At 45.1% G+C, this 17,130-nt stretch overlaps 1 protein-coding gene across 1 annotated transcript; it reads right to left on the bottom strand.

Annotated features, from left to right (window-relative positions):
• Window positions 1-356: 356 nt before the first annotated feature.
• On the bottom strand, window positions 357-5,008 carry RASL11B (RAS like family 11 member B). The gene is made up of 4 exons (XM_048848331.2): window positions 4,653-5,008; window positions 4,317-4,373; window positions 2,950-3,026; window positions 357-2,017 (listed from the first exon to the last, which is right to left on the bottom strand). Exons 1-4 carry the CDS (start codon window positions 4,795-4,797, stop codon window positions 1,550-1,552), a joined length of 747 nt encoding a protein of 248 aa, XP_048704288.1. The 5' UTR covers window positions 4,798-5,008; the 3' UTR covers window positions 357-1,549.
• Window positions 5,009-17,130: the final 12,122 nt, after the last annotated feature.

A 17,130-nucleotide genomic window follows, 5' to 3' on the forward strand; every position in this document is an offset into this window, starting at 1 on the left:
CCCATTATTAGGATTTTTATGCCAGAAGAGGGAGGGATGGATCCTGAACCCTAGTTTGAAAGGCCTTGATTTTTTTCTGCATAATTGCATCGAAGGCCAATATCTGGTACATAAAAGGTTCTGAGTACTTCCCCCAATACCTAAGGTCCTTGTGCCCGTAAGAACTGAATACATAAAATATGCAAAGGAGGAGGACTTAATTCATATTTCTGCCTATTGATTTTTAAAGAGTGGTTAGTATATACCACACAGGAAATTGTGAGAAAAACAGATACTTGTAAAGCAATGCTTTGTCCCCAAGGTTCACAGGTTGTTTCCAATTCTGTTTAAAACAAAAAACACTACATGAGAAAATGTGTAGTTCAAAAAAAATTTAATGCTGAAACAGACTGCAAGTGTGAAAAGTCTGCTCCAATTAAGGAGTTACTGTACACAAAATAAATAAGTTACAGTTTAAGCAAAAGCACAGGTGGCTTTTTAAAGTGCATTTGTATAAGGCCTTTAGCCTATATTCTCAAAATCCATTGGCTCAATGTAAAAATGCATAAGTCTGCTATGTGTGATTAAAGATGAATATCCCACTGAAATTGGAGAGAGAGAGAGAGAAAGAGGGCTCAGCTAAGAAAAATCCAACCAGCTTCACTGCCTAGAACCAACAGTGTATATCATACAATACTGAATTGATAAAGTGAGCTCCTTCCATGCTTACTACACACACTGGGGCTAAGAGAGAAATGGAAAAGGTTTTGCACTGAGCAGTTACCAACGACCATCATTCCAACTTGGGACTTGCATCTGAAAAGCAGCAGTAGTGTAACATTTTAAAATTAATCTAGACAATATTTTTCAGGCAGTAAAAAAAAAAAGTTATTTGTAATGATAAAATACACTTAGACCCTGTGCACAATATTTCTATGTACTAAAATTCTGGTCAAACCCTCGGTAATAAGGTAGCAAGTAAAAATAGTGTAGCATTGTTTTTACAGTCATGAAACCCAGTCACAGCCACTCATTTTACACTGACTTTTCAAAACAAGCTCATTTGTGCTTCAGAATACAGGGATAAAATCAAGCTCTACTGAGCAATAAAAATACACATGCTGTCCTTCATCCAATACCAAAAACAAGCATACAGCTGTAAGACTCAAATGGTTATTTCCAGTAAGTAAGCTGGAGTTCAGGGTATTTTTTTTGGTCACCAAACTTAGTTAAGTGATGTGGTTGTACATCAAGCCAATGTGTCCCATTCTAGGAAAGCAAGACTGAAGTTCTGTGGGTTGTTTTCTTTTCAATTACTAAAAGTTTGGTTTTAAAATGAAGATAGATGTTCTACCATTCACTTGCTAGAATCACTTAAGGAGCTTATTCAAGCCTCATGCTTGTTTCTCCTGTAAGCAATGGTTTATTTCTACAGCAGTTCAAAAGAACCTCTGAACCATCCTTCTTTCACACTGCCTCAGACTCCATAGTGCCAGTGTTTAACATTCCAAAGTTGGAACTTTACAACAACAACAGGTTGAGAAGATAAAATCCCCACTTAGCTTTACTTTCAGACAGAAGTGACAGTCCTAACTTTAGCAGACAAAGCTTGCTTAAACCTTCTCTTCAGATCCTGCATGTTTGGTGACTTTGGCCTTGGGATAAGAGAGGTTCTTCTTTTCTCAGGGGTGCTAGTTATTTGTTGTTTACTAACTTCTTTACACAGGACATGGAAGGCATTGAAGACATCATTGTAGTTCTCACTGACAGAAACTTCATAAAAAGTGCAACCTAGCATGTTCGCCAGTTGAAGTCCATGCTGTGGCTCCACCTCTTTAATATGTAGGAGATCAGCTTTGTTTGCTACAACAACAACAGGGACTCTGTTTCCTGGGTGTAACTGTCGAACCTGCTGGTGAAGGTGACTAAGTAATTCATAGCTCTTATAATCTGTGATGGAGAAAACAATCACAACAGCATCTGCCCATCGAATGCATCTGTTCAACTGTTCATTACAGTCCAGACTGTGTTCATGAATCTGAGAAAGAGGAATTGTTTTAAATTAGATGGTTATGACATAAAATTTAAAGTAATCTGACTTTCATTTAAAGCCTGTAATGCTAAATGCATTTTATATTATGATAGATTTGTATTTTGTATTGTAAATAAAGCTATAATTTTATTTTATTTTTGCACCTTCATAAAGTATGTTGATCCAGCTGCAGAAATCTGGAATAAACAACACTAGAGTTTGCCACACTCCAGTGGAAAATTGACCTGAGTAGTTCTGCACGCAGAGAAAGCTTTGTAGTTCCACAGAATGGGAAATTAACTGGCTAGACAGTAAGTCTAGGGAAGCAAAGATATGAGCTGGAAGCATTTAAACCTGGAGAGTTGCCCAGTGCAGAAAGGCAAAATCCAGCATTACTCTTGTCTACACACTCAAACTTTCCATAATACAAGATTAAGTCATAACAAATCTTAATGAATGCAGCCACAATACTATGGTTTTTAGTTTCTATTGTGTACGTTTGTGAAATATTAGAGTTTATTAGGGCTGTAGTAATGACATTTTTCCTTCCAAGTTTTTTTCCAATGCATTTCTTGTTGACACAAAAATAAAATGTTCTTTCTTCATAGCTAGTGTTCTTAACACATTAGCATGTAAATCCGTTCTGGATAAATCAGCCTTCCCATACAAGATTGCTTGTATCTCCAAGAGTACAAAAGATTAATTGAAATAATGGGTTGTTTACTTTTACTGTCAATGCACTATATACCTGCACTAGATAGAGCTTTCACTGTTTATAAACGAGGTTACCAGTTCCGCCATTCAAAACACTGGATACTAAAATGGATAGTGAACCATTTTCTATAAAGATTGATAAGTGGTAGAACAGCTCATCTGGCAAAAGACAAAGACTGAAGCTTATTTTACTATTTTAAGAGATATATGGATGTGTAGCTCACCTGAACGCCTGGTGTATCTTGCACTTGAATAGCAAGCATCTCTCCATCTATTTGGATCTGCCTGCTATAAAGGTTACCTAACAACAACATCATTTTGTTACAAATACACTCACAGCTATATGAACAGACACAAAAATTGCCTGAAGGGATGGTATGAACGACAGCACTTAAGAGCACAGGACAGTAAAAGCGTTTTATCGCTAACCACTCAATTTATAAACTGTAAGCAACTACAATAAGAGACTGACAACTTTAACATAATGACAGAGAGAAGGTTGTAGTGGTTTGTGGTTATCAGAACCCACAGGAGTTAGTTTTGCATTGACTTGCTTGCAAGTTTTCAGTTTAATTTTATAAAAGACTTGGAGCTCATTACACCTTTCAAGAGAACTGGACAATTTTAATTATCGGCAAAGACAAACCAACTTTTATTATAGGAAATCAGTTGCTTTGACAATTAGGGGTTCTGCACTTGAGCAAATATTTTCTCTTTGAAATGTTTTTGGATTGGATGCATTTTGAGTCTATATAGTCTTGAGATGTTTAAAGTCACGTATCCCTACAACAACAGCAATGTCCGATTGGTTTGTGATGTCATTAGAAACACTTGGATATATTCCCTTATTTCTATAGTATTACCTGGATCTACACTTTTTTTTTTTTAATGTTTCCATCTGTCACTCATACCTCTTACCTAGTTTGGCTAAGTTTGTTTGCTTGTCTGTCTTCCCTGGATCATTTACTTTTAAATTCAAAAGAAAAAATGAGAACAGGTCCAGTGGTGTTGGAACCGTTTTTATAGTGGAGGTGCTGAAAGCCATCGAACAAAACTGTAAACCCTGTAGAGGATGGAAACCATCTTAAGCAGGGGGGGTGTCAGCAACCCCAGTTCCAGCACCCCGAAAGGGGCAAAGAATGAGGCTGGATTTCCCCCAACATCACTCAGCTGGGACAACATTGAACAAGCTAAAGTAGGTGCCTTATGGGTTTAACAAGTCAAATTTCAGATCAAACACTCTTTGTGAAAGGCCTCTATCCCCATCACAATACCAGGAGGAATGGATGCTCCTAGTTCGCTGCTTTTAGCCAGAATTCAGCATACTACAGTGCAAGAATACGGTTTGCTTCCCTGATAAACTGATGCGTGGCCCCTGACCGTTACAGTTAGCCAGGCAGATTCGGTGGTTATTGGGGGCAGGGGTATTAGATTGTCACTGTTTACTGCACAAATTACATTTTCTAAGTGGAATCCACCTCCTGACGTGCTCGGGGGAGCCTGCAAGGGGGCATTTATCCTGTATCAATGTACCACCGCGCAGCCTGAGGCTGTGCCCTAGACTCAAGGCGCCCAGCCACTTCCCCCTTACCTGCGTTTCTCTCGTAGTCTCCGATGAAGCGTTTTGTGAGGAATCGCACCACCAGGGCTGCAATGGACCCAAGGAAAAGCCGGTTACAACCTCTCCTCGTGGGATGCGTGCGCACAAAGCCCCCTCCCGCAGCCCGGGGGCTCGTAGGGGGCTGGGAGAGGGTCAGTGACGGCGGCACCCCAGTTTGCGGGAGGTCACAGGGGAGTGGGGCAGGCGAGGCACGGGTCTCGCCGATCGCCCGGCCCTCTGGCTGCGCCTGGCCTCTGGCCCCGCTGACCCCCCGAAGCGATCGCGCCCCGCCAGCGCTAAGAGGCGCGCCGGGCGGGCAGCACTCACCGGTTTTGCCCACGCCGCTGGCTCCCACCACCGCGATCTTGATGAGGCGGGGGCGGCCGGAGGAGCCCCCGCTGCAGCCGTCTCCGCTGGCGCTGCCGGCCTGGGGGTACTCGGCGATGGTGCACATGTTCTGGACAAGGCGCATCGCAGCTGCCCCGGGAGCAGAGCAGCAGGCGGCGGGGAGCGGGCGCTGCAGCGGCACGGAGGGAGGTCGCCGGGGGCTCGCTGCTGCTGGCGGGGCGTGGGGGCGGCAGGACCCGCTGTGTCCGCGCTTGGAGCGGCCTGGCGCGTCTCTCTCGCTCGCTCTGTCCGGCCGCTCTCTGAGCTGCCGCCGCTGTCCCGGCTCTTTTCTCTCCCCGGCTACAAACCCCGCCCCGCCTCCTCCGGCCGCCACTCACAGCTCCCGAGCCGCCCGCCCCCGCCCCTGCAGCGCCGCGGCTCCGCCGCTAGCTGGCTCGCTGCAGCCGCCCAGCTCTGTGAATGCAGGGGGCTACTTTTGAAGTTAGTGCTGATGACGCCTTATCATAGAATATCAGGGTTGGAAGGGACCTCAGGAGGTCATCTAGTCCAACCCCCTGCTCAAAGCAGGACCAATCCCCAACTAAATCATCCCAGCCAGGGCTTTGTCAAGCCAGGCCTTAAAAATGTCAAAAGAAGGAGATTCCACCACCTCCCTAGGTAACCCATTCGAGTGTTTCACCACCCGCCTAGTGAAACAGTTTTTCCTAATATCCAACCTAAGCCTCCCCCACTGCAACTTGAGACCATTACTCCTCGTTCTGTCATCTGCTACCACTGAGAACAGTCTAGAGCCATCCTCTTTGGAACCCGCTTTCAGGTAGTTGAAAGCAGCTATCAAATCCCCCCTCATTCTTCTCTTCTGCAGGCTAAACAATCCCAGTTCCCTCAGCCTCTCCTCATAAGTCATGTGTTCCAGTCCCCTAATCATTTTTGTTGCCCTCCGCTGGAGGTTTTCCAATTTTTCCACATCCTTCTTGTAGTGTGGGGCCCAAAACTGGACACAGTATGCCAGATGAGGCCTCACCAATGTTGAATAGCGGGGAACGATCACATCCCTCAATCTGCCGGCAATGCCCCTACTTATACATCCCAAAATGCCATTGGCCTTCTTGGCAACAAGGGCACACTGTTGACTCATATCCAGCTTCTCGTCCACTGTAACCCCTAGGTCCTTTTCTGCAGAACTGCTGCCGAGCCATTCGGTCCCTAGTCTGTAGGGTGCATGGGATTCTTCCTTCCTAAGTGCAGGACTCTGTACTTGTCCTTGTTGAACCTCATCAGATTTCTTTTGGCCCAATCCTCTAACTTGTCTATGTCCCTCTGTATCCTATCCCTACCCTTCAGCACATCTACCTCTCCTCCCAGTTTAGTGTCATCTGCAAACTTGCTGAGGGTGCAATCCACGCCATCCTCCAGATCATTTATGAAGATATTGAACAAAACTGGCCCCAGGACCAGCCCTTGGGGCACTCCGCTTGATACTGACTGCCAACTAGACACAGAGCCATTGATCACTACCCGTTGAGCCCAACAATCTAGCCAGCTTTCTATCCACCTTATAGTCTATTCATCCAGCCCATACTTCTTTAACTTGCTGGCAACAGTACTGTGGGAGACGGTATCAAAAGCTTTGCTAAAGTCAAGGAACAACACATCCACTGCTTTCCCCTCATCCACAGAGCCAGTTATCTCATCATAGAAGGCAATTAGATTAGTCAGGCATGACTTGCCCTTGGTGAATCCATGCTCACTATTCCTGATCACTTTCCTCTCCTCTAAGTGCTTCAGAATGGATTCCTTGAGGACCTGGGTGAGGCTGACTGGCCTGTAGTTCCCTGGATCCTCCTTCTTCCCTTTTTTAAAGATGGGCACTACTTTAGCCTTTTTCCAGTTGCCCGGGACCTCCCCCAGTCGCCATGAGTTTTCAAAGATAATGGCCAACGGCTCTGCCATCACATCCGCCAACTCCTTTAGCACTCTCGGATGCAACTCGTCCGGCCCCATGGACTTGTGCATGTCCAGCTTTTCTAAATAGTCCCTAACCACCTCTTTCTCCACAGAGGGCTGGTCACCTCCTCCCTCCCCTTGCTGTGTTGCCCAGTGCAGTTGTCTGGGAGCTAACCTTGTTCATGAAGACAGAGGCAAAAAAGGAATTAAATACATTAGCTTTTTCCACATCCTCTGTCACTAGGTTGCCTCCCTCGTTCAGTAAGGAGCCCACACTTTCCTTGACTTTCTTCTTGTTGCTAACATACCTGAGGAAACCCTTCTTGTTACTCTTAATGTCTCCTGCAACTCCAGGTGTGATTTGGCCTTCCTGATTTCACTCCTGCATGCCCGAGCAATATTTTCATACTCTTCCCTGGTCATTTGTCAGAAACGACCCTAGAGACCAATGTCATTTCTTCACCCACTAAACAAGTAGAGTCAGTGGTGGATTAACACATGGGCCCAGGGGCCCCTGCGTGAACACTGGAACATAGGAAGAAGTGTGGCCCAGCCCCCCCTTCTCCCCTTCCCCCTGGAGCCCTGCCTCCTGGTGGCCAGGCCAGAAGCCGGAGCCAGGCCCTGGTAAGAGTCACCCAGGGAACCTGGGTTGCTGTGGTGAGCCCTGGACCCTCCACCTGCCCTAGCTGGGAGGCCAGAGGACCTGAGAGCAGCCCCCGACCCATGTCCCCACTCCCTGGGCGCACCAGCTAGGGAAGATGGAGGGTTTAGGGCTCCCCACAGCAGCCAGGGCTCCCTGGGCAGCTCCAGGAACAGCCTCAGGGGTGGGCCACTAGGGTGACTGTCAGAGTGCCATGGTCAGTGAGGCTCCATGCAGCGACACAGAGGTGCACACTGCTGGATGGCAGGGGAATGCTGTAAATGCGTAGAGGCAACATGGGTGGGGGGCAGATTTCTCCCTGCTTCTTCCTGGTGGAGAAATGGGGTGGGAGCAGTGACGCAGATACTGCCTCCCGCCCCACGTTCCTCTGCGCCTCCCCAGGGGGATGGGGGGAAGCGAGGAGCAACACCAAGTGCTCCCTGCAGCCATGTCACTGTCCCCACCTGGGCTGTGTTCTGAGGCGAGCATCAGGAGCTGCTGCTCTCCAGTTCCTGCCCTCCCCTTACAAAGCCCAGGTGGGGAAAGTGACCTGGAGGCAGGAAGCCCAGATATTGCTCCTCGCCCCTCCCTTCCCCCACAGCCACCTATAGGGGAGCAGCATTGGGGGGGAGGAGCAAGCAGCAGTGCATCCCAGTCGGTTTCCCTACATGGGTGCAGAAGAGGAGCGCAGGGGTTGGGGCCCAAGGGGAGTGTGCAGGGGTTAGGGCTGAAGGGCTTAGGGGCAAAGGGGGTACAGTGCAGCACGAAGTAACGGCAATGCAGCATATACCATGCCACTCTTACGGCTCCCCTGCAACTGGCAGCGGCACAGCCTTCAGAGCTAGGTCCCCAGCCAGCAGCTGCCACTCTCCTGCCACTCAGCCACTGCTTAATTTGTACCAGGCCTTGCTGGGGCTGAGCCCTGGCACCTCTTTCAATACAAATTAAGCACTGGGGGGAGACAGTGGGGACCTCGGGGGGGGGGAGAACCCATGGTGGCCTGATGTGATGGGGGGAGGGGAGCCTGCAGGGGCCAGAGGCAATGGGAGGCACCCATGGGGGCCAGGGGCAATGGGAGGACACCGTGTCCACATGACCAAGGGTGACAAAATACAAGTTTGTCCAAGGTACCATTTTCCCCAAGGCTGGCCCTGGGTAGTTCTTACCGTGGCCTGGCTCCTGGCCTGGCCAGGGCCTTGGGGTTGGGAGGGGAGAGAAGGAACAGGGGGCAGGGCCCTGCGGTGAGAGGAAAGTGGGGGGCCCAAAAGTTCTTTGTGCCCAGGATCCCAGACAATCTGAATCCACCTCTGAGTAGAGTATGACAAGCAGCAATAAGCTTCCTCACAATGAAGCCAATCTACCTCACCAGAACGGGAGGAAGTAGCTCTACAGGAGAGAAAGCAGTGCTCTCCCATAGCCATTCAATTCTTGGCCTGTCTTCGGAGACTGCCAACATGTGGCAATGATAGCTGGCTGTGTGATACAGACCATCAGTCCACTGGGAACTGAACTAAATCTATACAACTTATTTCCCATAGGGGAGGGCAGAAAAAGCCAGCAAAGTGCACAATTTCCTTCAGGCATTTTTTGTTTGTTAATGTCATTGGCTGCTGCTGTGTGAAATACTGAGCTAGTTACACAGTGTCAGCCAGTCGTTCCTGTGTTCTTTACAATATGTTTCTGCTGGAGGTTCATGATAAAAAGGCAACTCCCGCAAAATAACTATAACTGTGGAACAGGAGCCAGTTGGGAGGTAGGGGTGCAGAGGGTTTGATGGAGTGACAAGAAGGAGGAAAGAAAAAAAATGAGGCAGGAGGATAAATGAGAGCTGAGGTTTATAGAACTGGGGGGCTTACATCAGGGGCTGTGTCCAAGATGCACGTTGCACCATTCCAGACAGCAGGGTTGTTACAGTGGCTTTAAATCAGTTTTATGCATCTCTTCTTCTTGTTGGGCTGCCTAGAGAGGAGGCTGATCCCTGGTGTAAAAGTAGTGTTCGGGATCCTTTTGCTCAACTGCTCATGGTCCCAACAGGCACTGTGCCAGCTCTGTGTCAATGGAATATATAGAAACCCTGTCATAGATGTCTCATGCCTCCCCATACTAGGCCCAGAGAAGAATTGAACCAAGGGCTCCCACATTACTAGTGTTTACCCTAGCCCCTCTACTACAGAAGGCCTCTTGTACTTAACTTTTGCTTTGGCCAAATAGTTAAAGTGGAACAGCTTCAACAGGCAAGCAGACAGCACTCCCTGTTCAAATCCTTTTGCCCCAGCTGGCAGACAGGGGAATTGAACCAGAGTATTTCACATCCCAGATGAGTGCTCCTAACCCTATAGAGGGCTTTCCACACTGGAATTTTGCTTTGGCCCAATTAACAGATAATTAAAGTAGAATATTTTCAACATGAAAGCATCAGTGTTGTCATGGTTCAAATCTCATCTCAGGAGGCCCAAGAAGGAATTGAACCAAGGTCTCTACTAGTGCAGGTGCTTACTCTTGCCATTGTACTCTCAAGCTTTCCAGAGTACTGTGTCCCTTTCCAGAGTCTGATTTGACTTGTGTATCCCCAAGTTTCACCTCACTTAAAAACTTACAAAATCAGACATAAAAATACAAGTGTCCCAGCATACTGTTACTGAAAAATTGCTTACTTTCTCATTGTTACCATATAATTATACAATAAATCAATTGAAATATAAATATACATTTGAGTGTGATATTTGAGTAGGGTGACCAGATAGCAAGTGTGAAAAATCAGGACGGGGGTGGAGGGTAATAGGAGCCTATATAAGACCCCAAAAAAGGGACTGTCCCTATAAAATTGAGACATCTGGTCACCCTATATTTGAGCCTGTTTTTCCACTCGTGAGCCTTGTCTGTAGCCTGAGCCCCGCCACCTAGACCTGAAGCATGTCCCTTAGGTTTGCGCAGCCCCCAGTGGCGTGGGGGTGCTGAGCAACTGCCTTGCTTGCTACCCCCTACTGCCAGTCCTGCACTTGCAACTCTCCTGAACCTGTGCTGTGACAGGTTGCAACCCCCAGCTTGAAAAACACTAATCTAGATGCATTGAGTACCCTCTGGAAGACCTCTGAGTACCCCCAGGGGTACACATACCCCTGGTTGAGAACCACTGCTATAGGGCACTTAACCTCATGGCCACACCCACTGCCCCCCAGGAATGTACACTTTCTCCTCCTTAGGGCCTGAGCTAACTCTTACTGAAGTCAGACTTTGCTTTGCTGCCTTTTTGAAAATTCCATGACTACATCAGTTCCCCTTACATATGTGGTCAGGTGCAAACCTCCATATTTACACATCTAGCCAACCTTGAAAATCCTGGTCCCACTGACTTCAACTGGTGCAAGAGCAGGCTCAGGGGCTGTACAACATTGGGGGGGGATTAAGTAATCTACCATTCCTCTACTATCGGATGCATCTTACAGGAGGATTCTGTATCATCTTGGAAAAGGGCTCTCTAGTACTGTATCATCTCCGAAAAGGACATCATCGTAAGCTGGACATCATCGTAGCCAGCTAACTTGAGACCTCTACTGTATGCAGCGGTGATCAAAAAAAGGAAATAGAATGTTAGGGTGCATCAGAAATGGAATGGAGACTAATACAGAGACTATAATGCCATTATATAAATCAGTACATTACCTCAGCTAGAATAAGGTGTGCAGTACTGGTGACCCCTTCTCAAAAAGGATATTGCAGACTCAGAGGGTTTGGAGAAGGATTCAGAGGCTGAGAAGGGAGCTAGGAAAATGCATAAGAAGTGGAAGTGAAAGTGAAAGAACCCCCCCCCCGCCACCCCACCCTCAAGAGATTGGGATTGTTTACCTTTAGGAAGGGGATGCTTAAAATGGGAGGTGACCAGAGGGTGCTGGAACTAGGGGTGCTGGGGATGCAGCAGAACCCACTGGCTTGAAATGGTTTCCATCCTATATGGGGGTTATGGTTTTAGTCAATGGCTCTCAGCTCCCCCATTATACAAATTGTTCCAACGCCACTGGGTGTGACAAAAGTCACAATAATGATGGGTCTAGAGAAGGCAGCTCAGGAGCTGCTGTTCTCCCTGGGTCCAGTCAATGAAACTGAATGGTAGACAATTCAAACCTGGTGAAAGGAAATACTTTTTCACAGAACATGGTTCAACTCTGGAACTTGTTACCATAGCCAGTCACTGAGGCCACATACTTCGGCAGACTGGAAAGGGATCAGACATTGCTATGGATAACCAGAATACCAGTTAATGCTAATATGATTTTTGGAAGAGCTATGAAACCTCATGCTTCAAGGTTTAAACCAATCTCTAAGTATTAGGGAGGCAGATTATCCCAGCTATTAACTGGTCTAATGTCAGGTTTCTTTCACCTTCCTCTGCAGCATCTGGTACTGGCCACTGTCAAAGCCAAGACACTGGATTAGATGGACTATGGGTCTAATCCAGTGTGGCAAGTCCTATGTTCCTATGAATGCTTCCCATTGTAGGGTCTTTTAAATACAATTTTGTGTTGTTACTCAGAGTAACAGTTCATGCGCAATTCTCTGCAGCTTCATAAAGATGATAATTTATTGGCAGTGCTGACAATGAGGCAGAGTTTAATTTTATAACTCAGATTCTGTCTTTTTTTCTAATGCGTGTGGCATTTAACATCTAACGTATGTCTTTAAAGCAAAAAAAGCTGTGTGAACAGAGTATTCAGAACACAATGTGTGTTCTTCCCAGGTCAGTGTTTACTTTCCAAAGCATCCTTGACCATGTGTACAATTATGTACAAGTAACCACAGTCAAAAGGTCCAGGAGTACCTCCATGGGAGAGTACCCATGTTCCAACCACTGGGGAAGACAGTTAAACCATGGAGACTAGTTTAACTGCTCTTCTGGCACAGAGATACATCGTTGTCAATAACAGAACAAAAGAGGGACAGAGCAGAGATTTTAAGAGAAATTCAAGAAATAGGAAAACAACTTTTCTTTATACTGGGAATGATCTGGGCAACAAAGCACAAATCTTATTGAGTAAGATAAGATCTTCATTCCAAGAAAGAGGGAGGCAGGAGGAGAGAAAGATACAGACACTCACACCCTCACTCACCCACATACCCTACTTGGTTTCTATAGCAGCATAATAGCAGACATTTTTCTCTTTCCACAAGGAAGACTGACTAATGTTCTGCAGTTATATTAGTCTGCATTTTAATCAGATTTTATCTTCTCTTATGCTTTTGGGTCCCATCCCTCTGCCCATTGCCCCTTCCCCTCCCCTCCTTATGTACATGCAAATTCTGGGCCAAGAAATGAAACAGAAGGTTTTATTCTTTCCCATCCAGAACAGCCCATGTGCCTCTCATTTTATTGCATTTGTTTGTGTTTTCACAGTACACGTAATTCTCAGAGCATGGAACGCTTGTTTGAGGAAGAAGCTGATGACAGCCTCTAAGTAAACCCAGACTAACCTTCAGGCAAAACTTACTAGTGAGCAGTAAGCAGGATTTTTCTTAGCAATAAGTCCATTCTGTTGTTTATTTCAAAAATGCCTTGGGGTCTACATGAAACTCTATAAGCTGGTATTACTATGGCATTAGAGTGCCATCCCTTGCCTGTTTTCATCTCTTTTGGTGTCAAGTAGGCTAGGCTCCTTTAAAATCCAAGGGCCGAATCTACTTTGCAAAAGGTCTGCTTGTATAGCTGGAGCTGCAGCTTCTATTGGTAAGAGTGTTTTGGCGGTATAGCTTATACTGGTTCCCTAAGTGAAGAAGGCTACATGGGCAAACACTTCTGTGGTGGTGTTTCTGTATCTACAGTAGGACATTTACTGGCATGGAAATGGGTTTTTTTAAATGACATTCTGAACTGACATTACTATAGCTGCAAAAGTTTTAAGTATAGGCCTGGCCTCTGGGTGTTAGGAGCCCAAATCCACCTCCCTGAGAGACAGCTATTTTGACGGAAGAAGCTCTCCCATCAACATAGCGATGTCTACATGGGGGGTTAGGTCAATATAACTGCATCACTCAGAGGGGTGGATGAAAAATCCACACCCCTGAGCAATGTAGTTATACTTTGGCCTGTAGTGTAGACCTGACCTCTATAATTATATGATCTTATGCTATTTTTTCCCACAGAACCCACTTCATTCAACGAAAGGGTAACTAATTATTCAATGTTTATTTTTATCCTCATCACAACGTGTGGCCCTGTGCATTATTTACTACACGCCATCCAAACCTGGTACTGAATACAGAATTATTAATTTCCTCTGGGGAGGGTGGGTTTCTATGTTGTTCTCACTGAAGTATCTTAGTTCTTCACAATTTACGTTCACAGCACCCCTGTGAGGTGGGATTATTATCCCAATTTTACCCTCTTCTGTGAGGCCTGTAAGTATTGTGGGAAGGGGCTGATTTGTTAACAGTGGGGAAGAAGCTGGCATAAAACAGCTCAAACCAAAACATTTAAAACTCTTGACCCCATAACTTCACCAATTCCAATATTTCCAGGCCCATCAGGTACACTGATGGAAAACACAAACCTGGGTGCAGTGCTCCAGAAGGAATCAGCTGCTGCCCACTCACATATGGAAGGCCCACTGATGTGAGAAAAGACTACACGTGTGAGGAAGTGTTTCCAAAGTTGAACTCATGCATTGTGAGCTCTTTAGAGCAGGGCCATGTCCTTTGGTTGTAAAGCACCAGGTATATCAATGGCTCTATGAGCGAGACTTTCGAAAGCGAATCAGGAATTAGGTGCCCAATTCCTATTCTGTTTCAATGGGACTTGGATACCTACTCTGACCTCTGTAGGAACCTTTGAAAATCTCACCCTGTATCAAAAATATATATTTGTAAAATTACCACTAATTGGCTCTAATTAATGGCTGGAAAAATGCCCACTTATTTTGCCTCCAGAAATCAGATCACATTAAGCATTTCAAGGATAATCAAAAACAGCCAAACAAACAGGAGTTAAGCCAACCCGGGGACTAACTGGGTAAGTGATTCCCACTAGGGAGACATAACTACACTCCAGATAGGGCTAAATGAGGCTGGATAAACATGGCTGTGCTTTATATGAATATGAACCATTTTCCTTCAGTAACTCTCTTTATCCCCTTTCATCTAAGGCAAGAGCCTCATTGTTATAATTTGAGAGGGATGCGGTTTACGGTATGTAAATGAGCCAGCACTGCTGCCTACAAGGTTGTATAACAGCCTCAAATAGTCTCTATTCATCAAAGACAGTCATTAGTATTCATACAATTATTATTCAGGCAGTTGACTACAGATATGCAGCCAAAAGTTGACAAAAAACCTCACTATTCAGTTTTATTGGCAAAAATGAGAAATTGGAGCTATCGCAGCATCCAGCACACTAAAACAAGCCACTTTTGAACAACATACTGTGAAGACGGTTAAACATGAACAGGAATTAAACACAGGAAGCTTGAGACTGGACTGTCAAAAGTGTTGGTATTCCATAAATCCTTCTGTGATTATGATGAAGTGTACCATAACAGAGAAGGGTAATTCAGTGCTATAATAGAGACATGGCTCAAATAATCTCATATGGTCTGACAAGAGCACTGTTTTTCTGTATAAAACATGGAGTCAGTCCAAAAATAGAAGTAACACTTAGAAGAATGCAGCTCCTGGACGAATTACAAATTCCAAGTACCAAAAAACAAAGGTTGGTATGCTAGGGCATCTCTGCTGAGAATATTGTATAAAAGCCATTAATATTTCATCTGGAATGTAAAGCTATCGAGTCCCACTTGGGATTTAAGTGTCTCAATGTATAACTTCATTTGTTTGCTAGAACCAGTTTTAACTGGTTATACCACTTTCATGAACATTATGATCTTCATTTTCTTGTTCAGAACTCACACTTTTTTGCCCCATGATAGCAGCCATATATTAAATTCCAGACTTTTAAAGATTTAGGAGTTCAAATAAAATATAACCACCTTAGTAACATTTAAAGAGATGAGAGAGACAAGGTGAGTGAGAACTCTGTAAGATCAAAAGTTTGTTCCTTTCTCCAACAGAAGTTGTTCCAATAAAAGATACTACCTAACCCACCTTGTCTTTCTAATATCCTGGGACCAACACAGCTACAACACTACATTTAAAGAGATTAGTCATTTTCTTTTCTTTCTTTTTTAAGATAGTCTTTATCTCTTTTAGGAAGCAGGGTATAACCTTATCAGATGGATGCTCAATTCATGGACATTTTCCCATCTGCTCCATTGCCAGCAAGTAGTAAATAGAGCAAAGAAAAAAGGACAACAAGAAGACGTAACCATTCGTTTTCCATGTAGTTCTCTTCTTGTCTTCCTCCTCCCCCAAATACTCAGCATCTTTGAAAACAAGGTGTTCCCCTTTTCCCATATTCCTAGGAGGGGATTCATTGGAGGGATCAAAGCAAAGGCTACTGCCACTTGTTGGGGGTGGTTTAATTATGCCAGCAGGAGAGCTCTCTCCCGCCAGCATAGAGCGGCTACACAGGAGACCTTAGAGCAGCACAGCTGTAGCGGTACAGCTGTGCCACTGTAAAGTCTGTAGTGTAGACATAATCTGAGAGTTATACAAAAGAGAAATTCCAGCCATTCACAGTCCAAAAACCCGAATAGTATCGTCACAAATGACACGGAAACCCCCAAGTACAGTAACGGTGTTTGATTCTGATCTCACTTACACCAATGTAAATTAGGACTGACTCTCCAAAAAAATCACTGAATTTACACCACTATAAAATTGGTGAGAGAGCAATCCAAGTAAGGCCCACTGTGTCTATTAACATTATCTCTTTTCCACATAGGCAGCTCCCATTAAAAGTGCTTCCCTTTTCAACCTACTCTCAAACAATTATTCATGTAAGTTACACCCCCTGGAGGGATCTGAGCAAAGGACAGTACGGAATAACTCCTTTCCCGCCCCCCCCCCCCCCCCCGCAGTTGCTTCCTCCCCCTCCTTCCTTTTCTCCCTGTTGTTGGAGGGGTGTTAATGGGCCACTTCACCTTGAATGGTCCCATGAAATATGTTAACTACTTATGCTAAACAATCTGTTACACCTTGTAGTTAGCTTGATTACGTTTCCTAGACCCGAAGAAGAGCTCTGTGTAAGCTTGAAAGTTTGCCTCTCTCACCAGGAGAAGTTGATCAGATATGTCCTCACTCACCTTGTCACTCTAAAATTTACCCTAGTTATTCAGCTCCATGGTCTGTTAGCACTCAACTCTATATCACACTTTTCATTCATATATGTCAATGAACTTTGCCAAAGAAAGTAAGTATCGTTACCCCTATTTGCAAGGGGGTAACTGAAGCACAGAGCCGTGAAGTGAGTTATCACCGGTCTCAAAGCAGACCATTGGCAGAGGCAGGAATAGACCACCAGAGCAGCCCCCTACTCACTGAACCATAGGAGTAACCTCAGTTGCTCTTTAAGTAAATATCTCAATTTGACTTTACAACTGAAAAAAAATTCCCATTTTTTCTTAATATACTCCATAGCAACAAAGGCTGTTACATGAAAGAAAAAAATTAACTTTGTAGTGAACCACCAGTTTACAGAAAGAAAATCCTGGCTTGTGAATGGCTGAAAAGTCATGTGACCAGCCAGGAAATTTCAGAGGTCAGCAACAATGGACCAACATTTACCATTCCAATTCCACATGTAAGTGACTTCACTGTCATTGGCTGTAACTAAATTCAGTAAAAACTATTATTCACTGCTGAGCCAAGAAGGTGTATATGTACATTTCTGCTTCCTGACTGGCTCAGAGATAAAGATTTTTTCCTTCCCTTTTGACTTCATTAGCTCTTTAGAATCTTAATTTAAAACAAAAACCAAAAAATGCT

Source organism: Caretta caretta, chromosome 4 (genome assembly GCF_965140235.1).
Source record: "Caretta caretta isolate rCarCar2 chromosome 4, rCarCar1.hap1, whole genome shotgun sequence".
Lineage (NCBI taxonomy): Eukaryota > Metazoa > Chordata > Testudines > Cheloniidae > Caretta > Caretta caretta.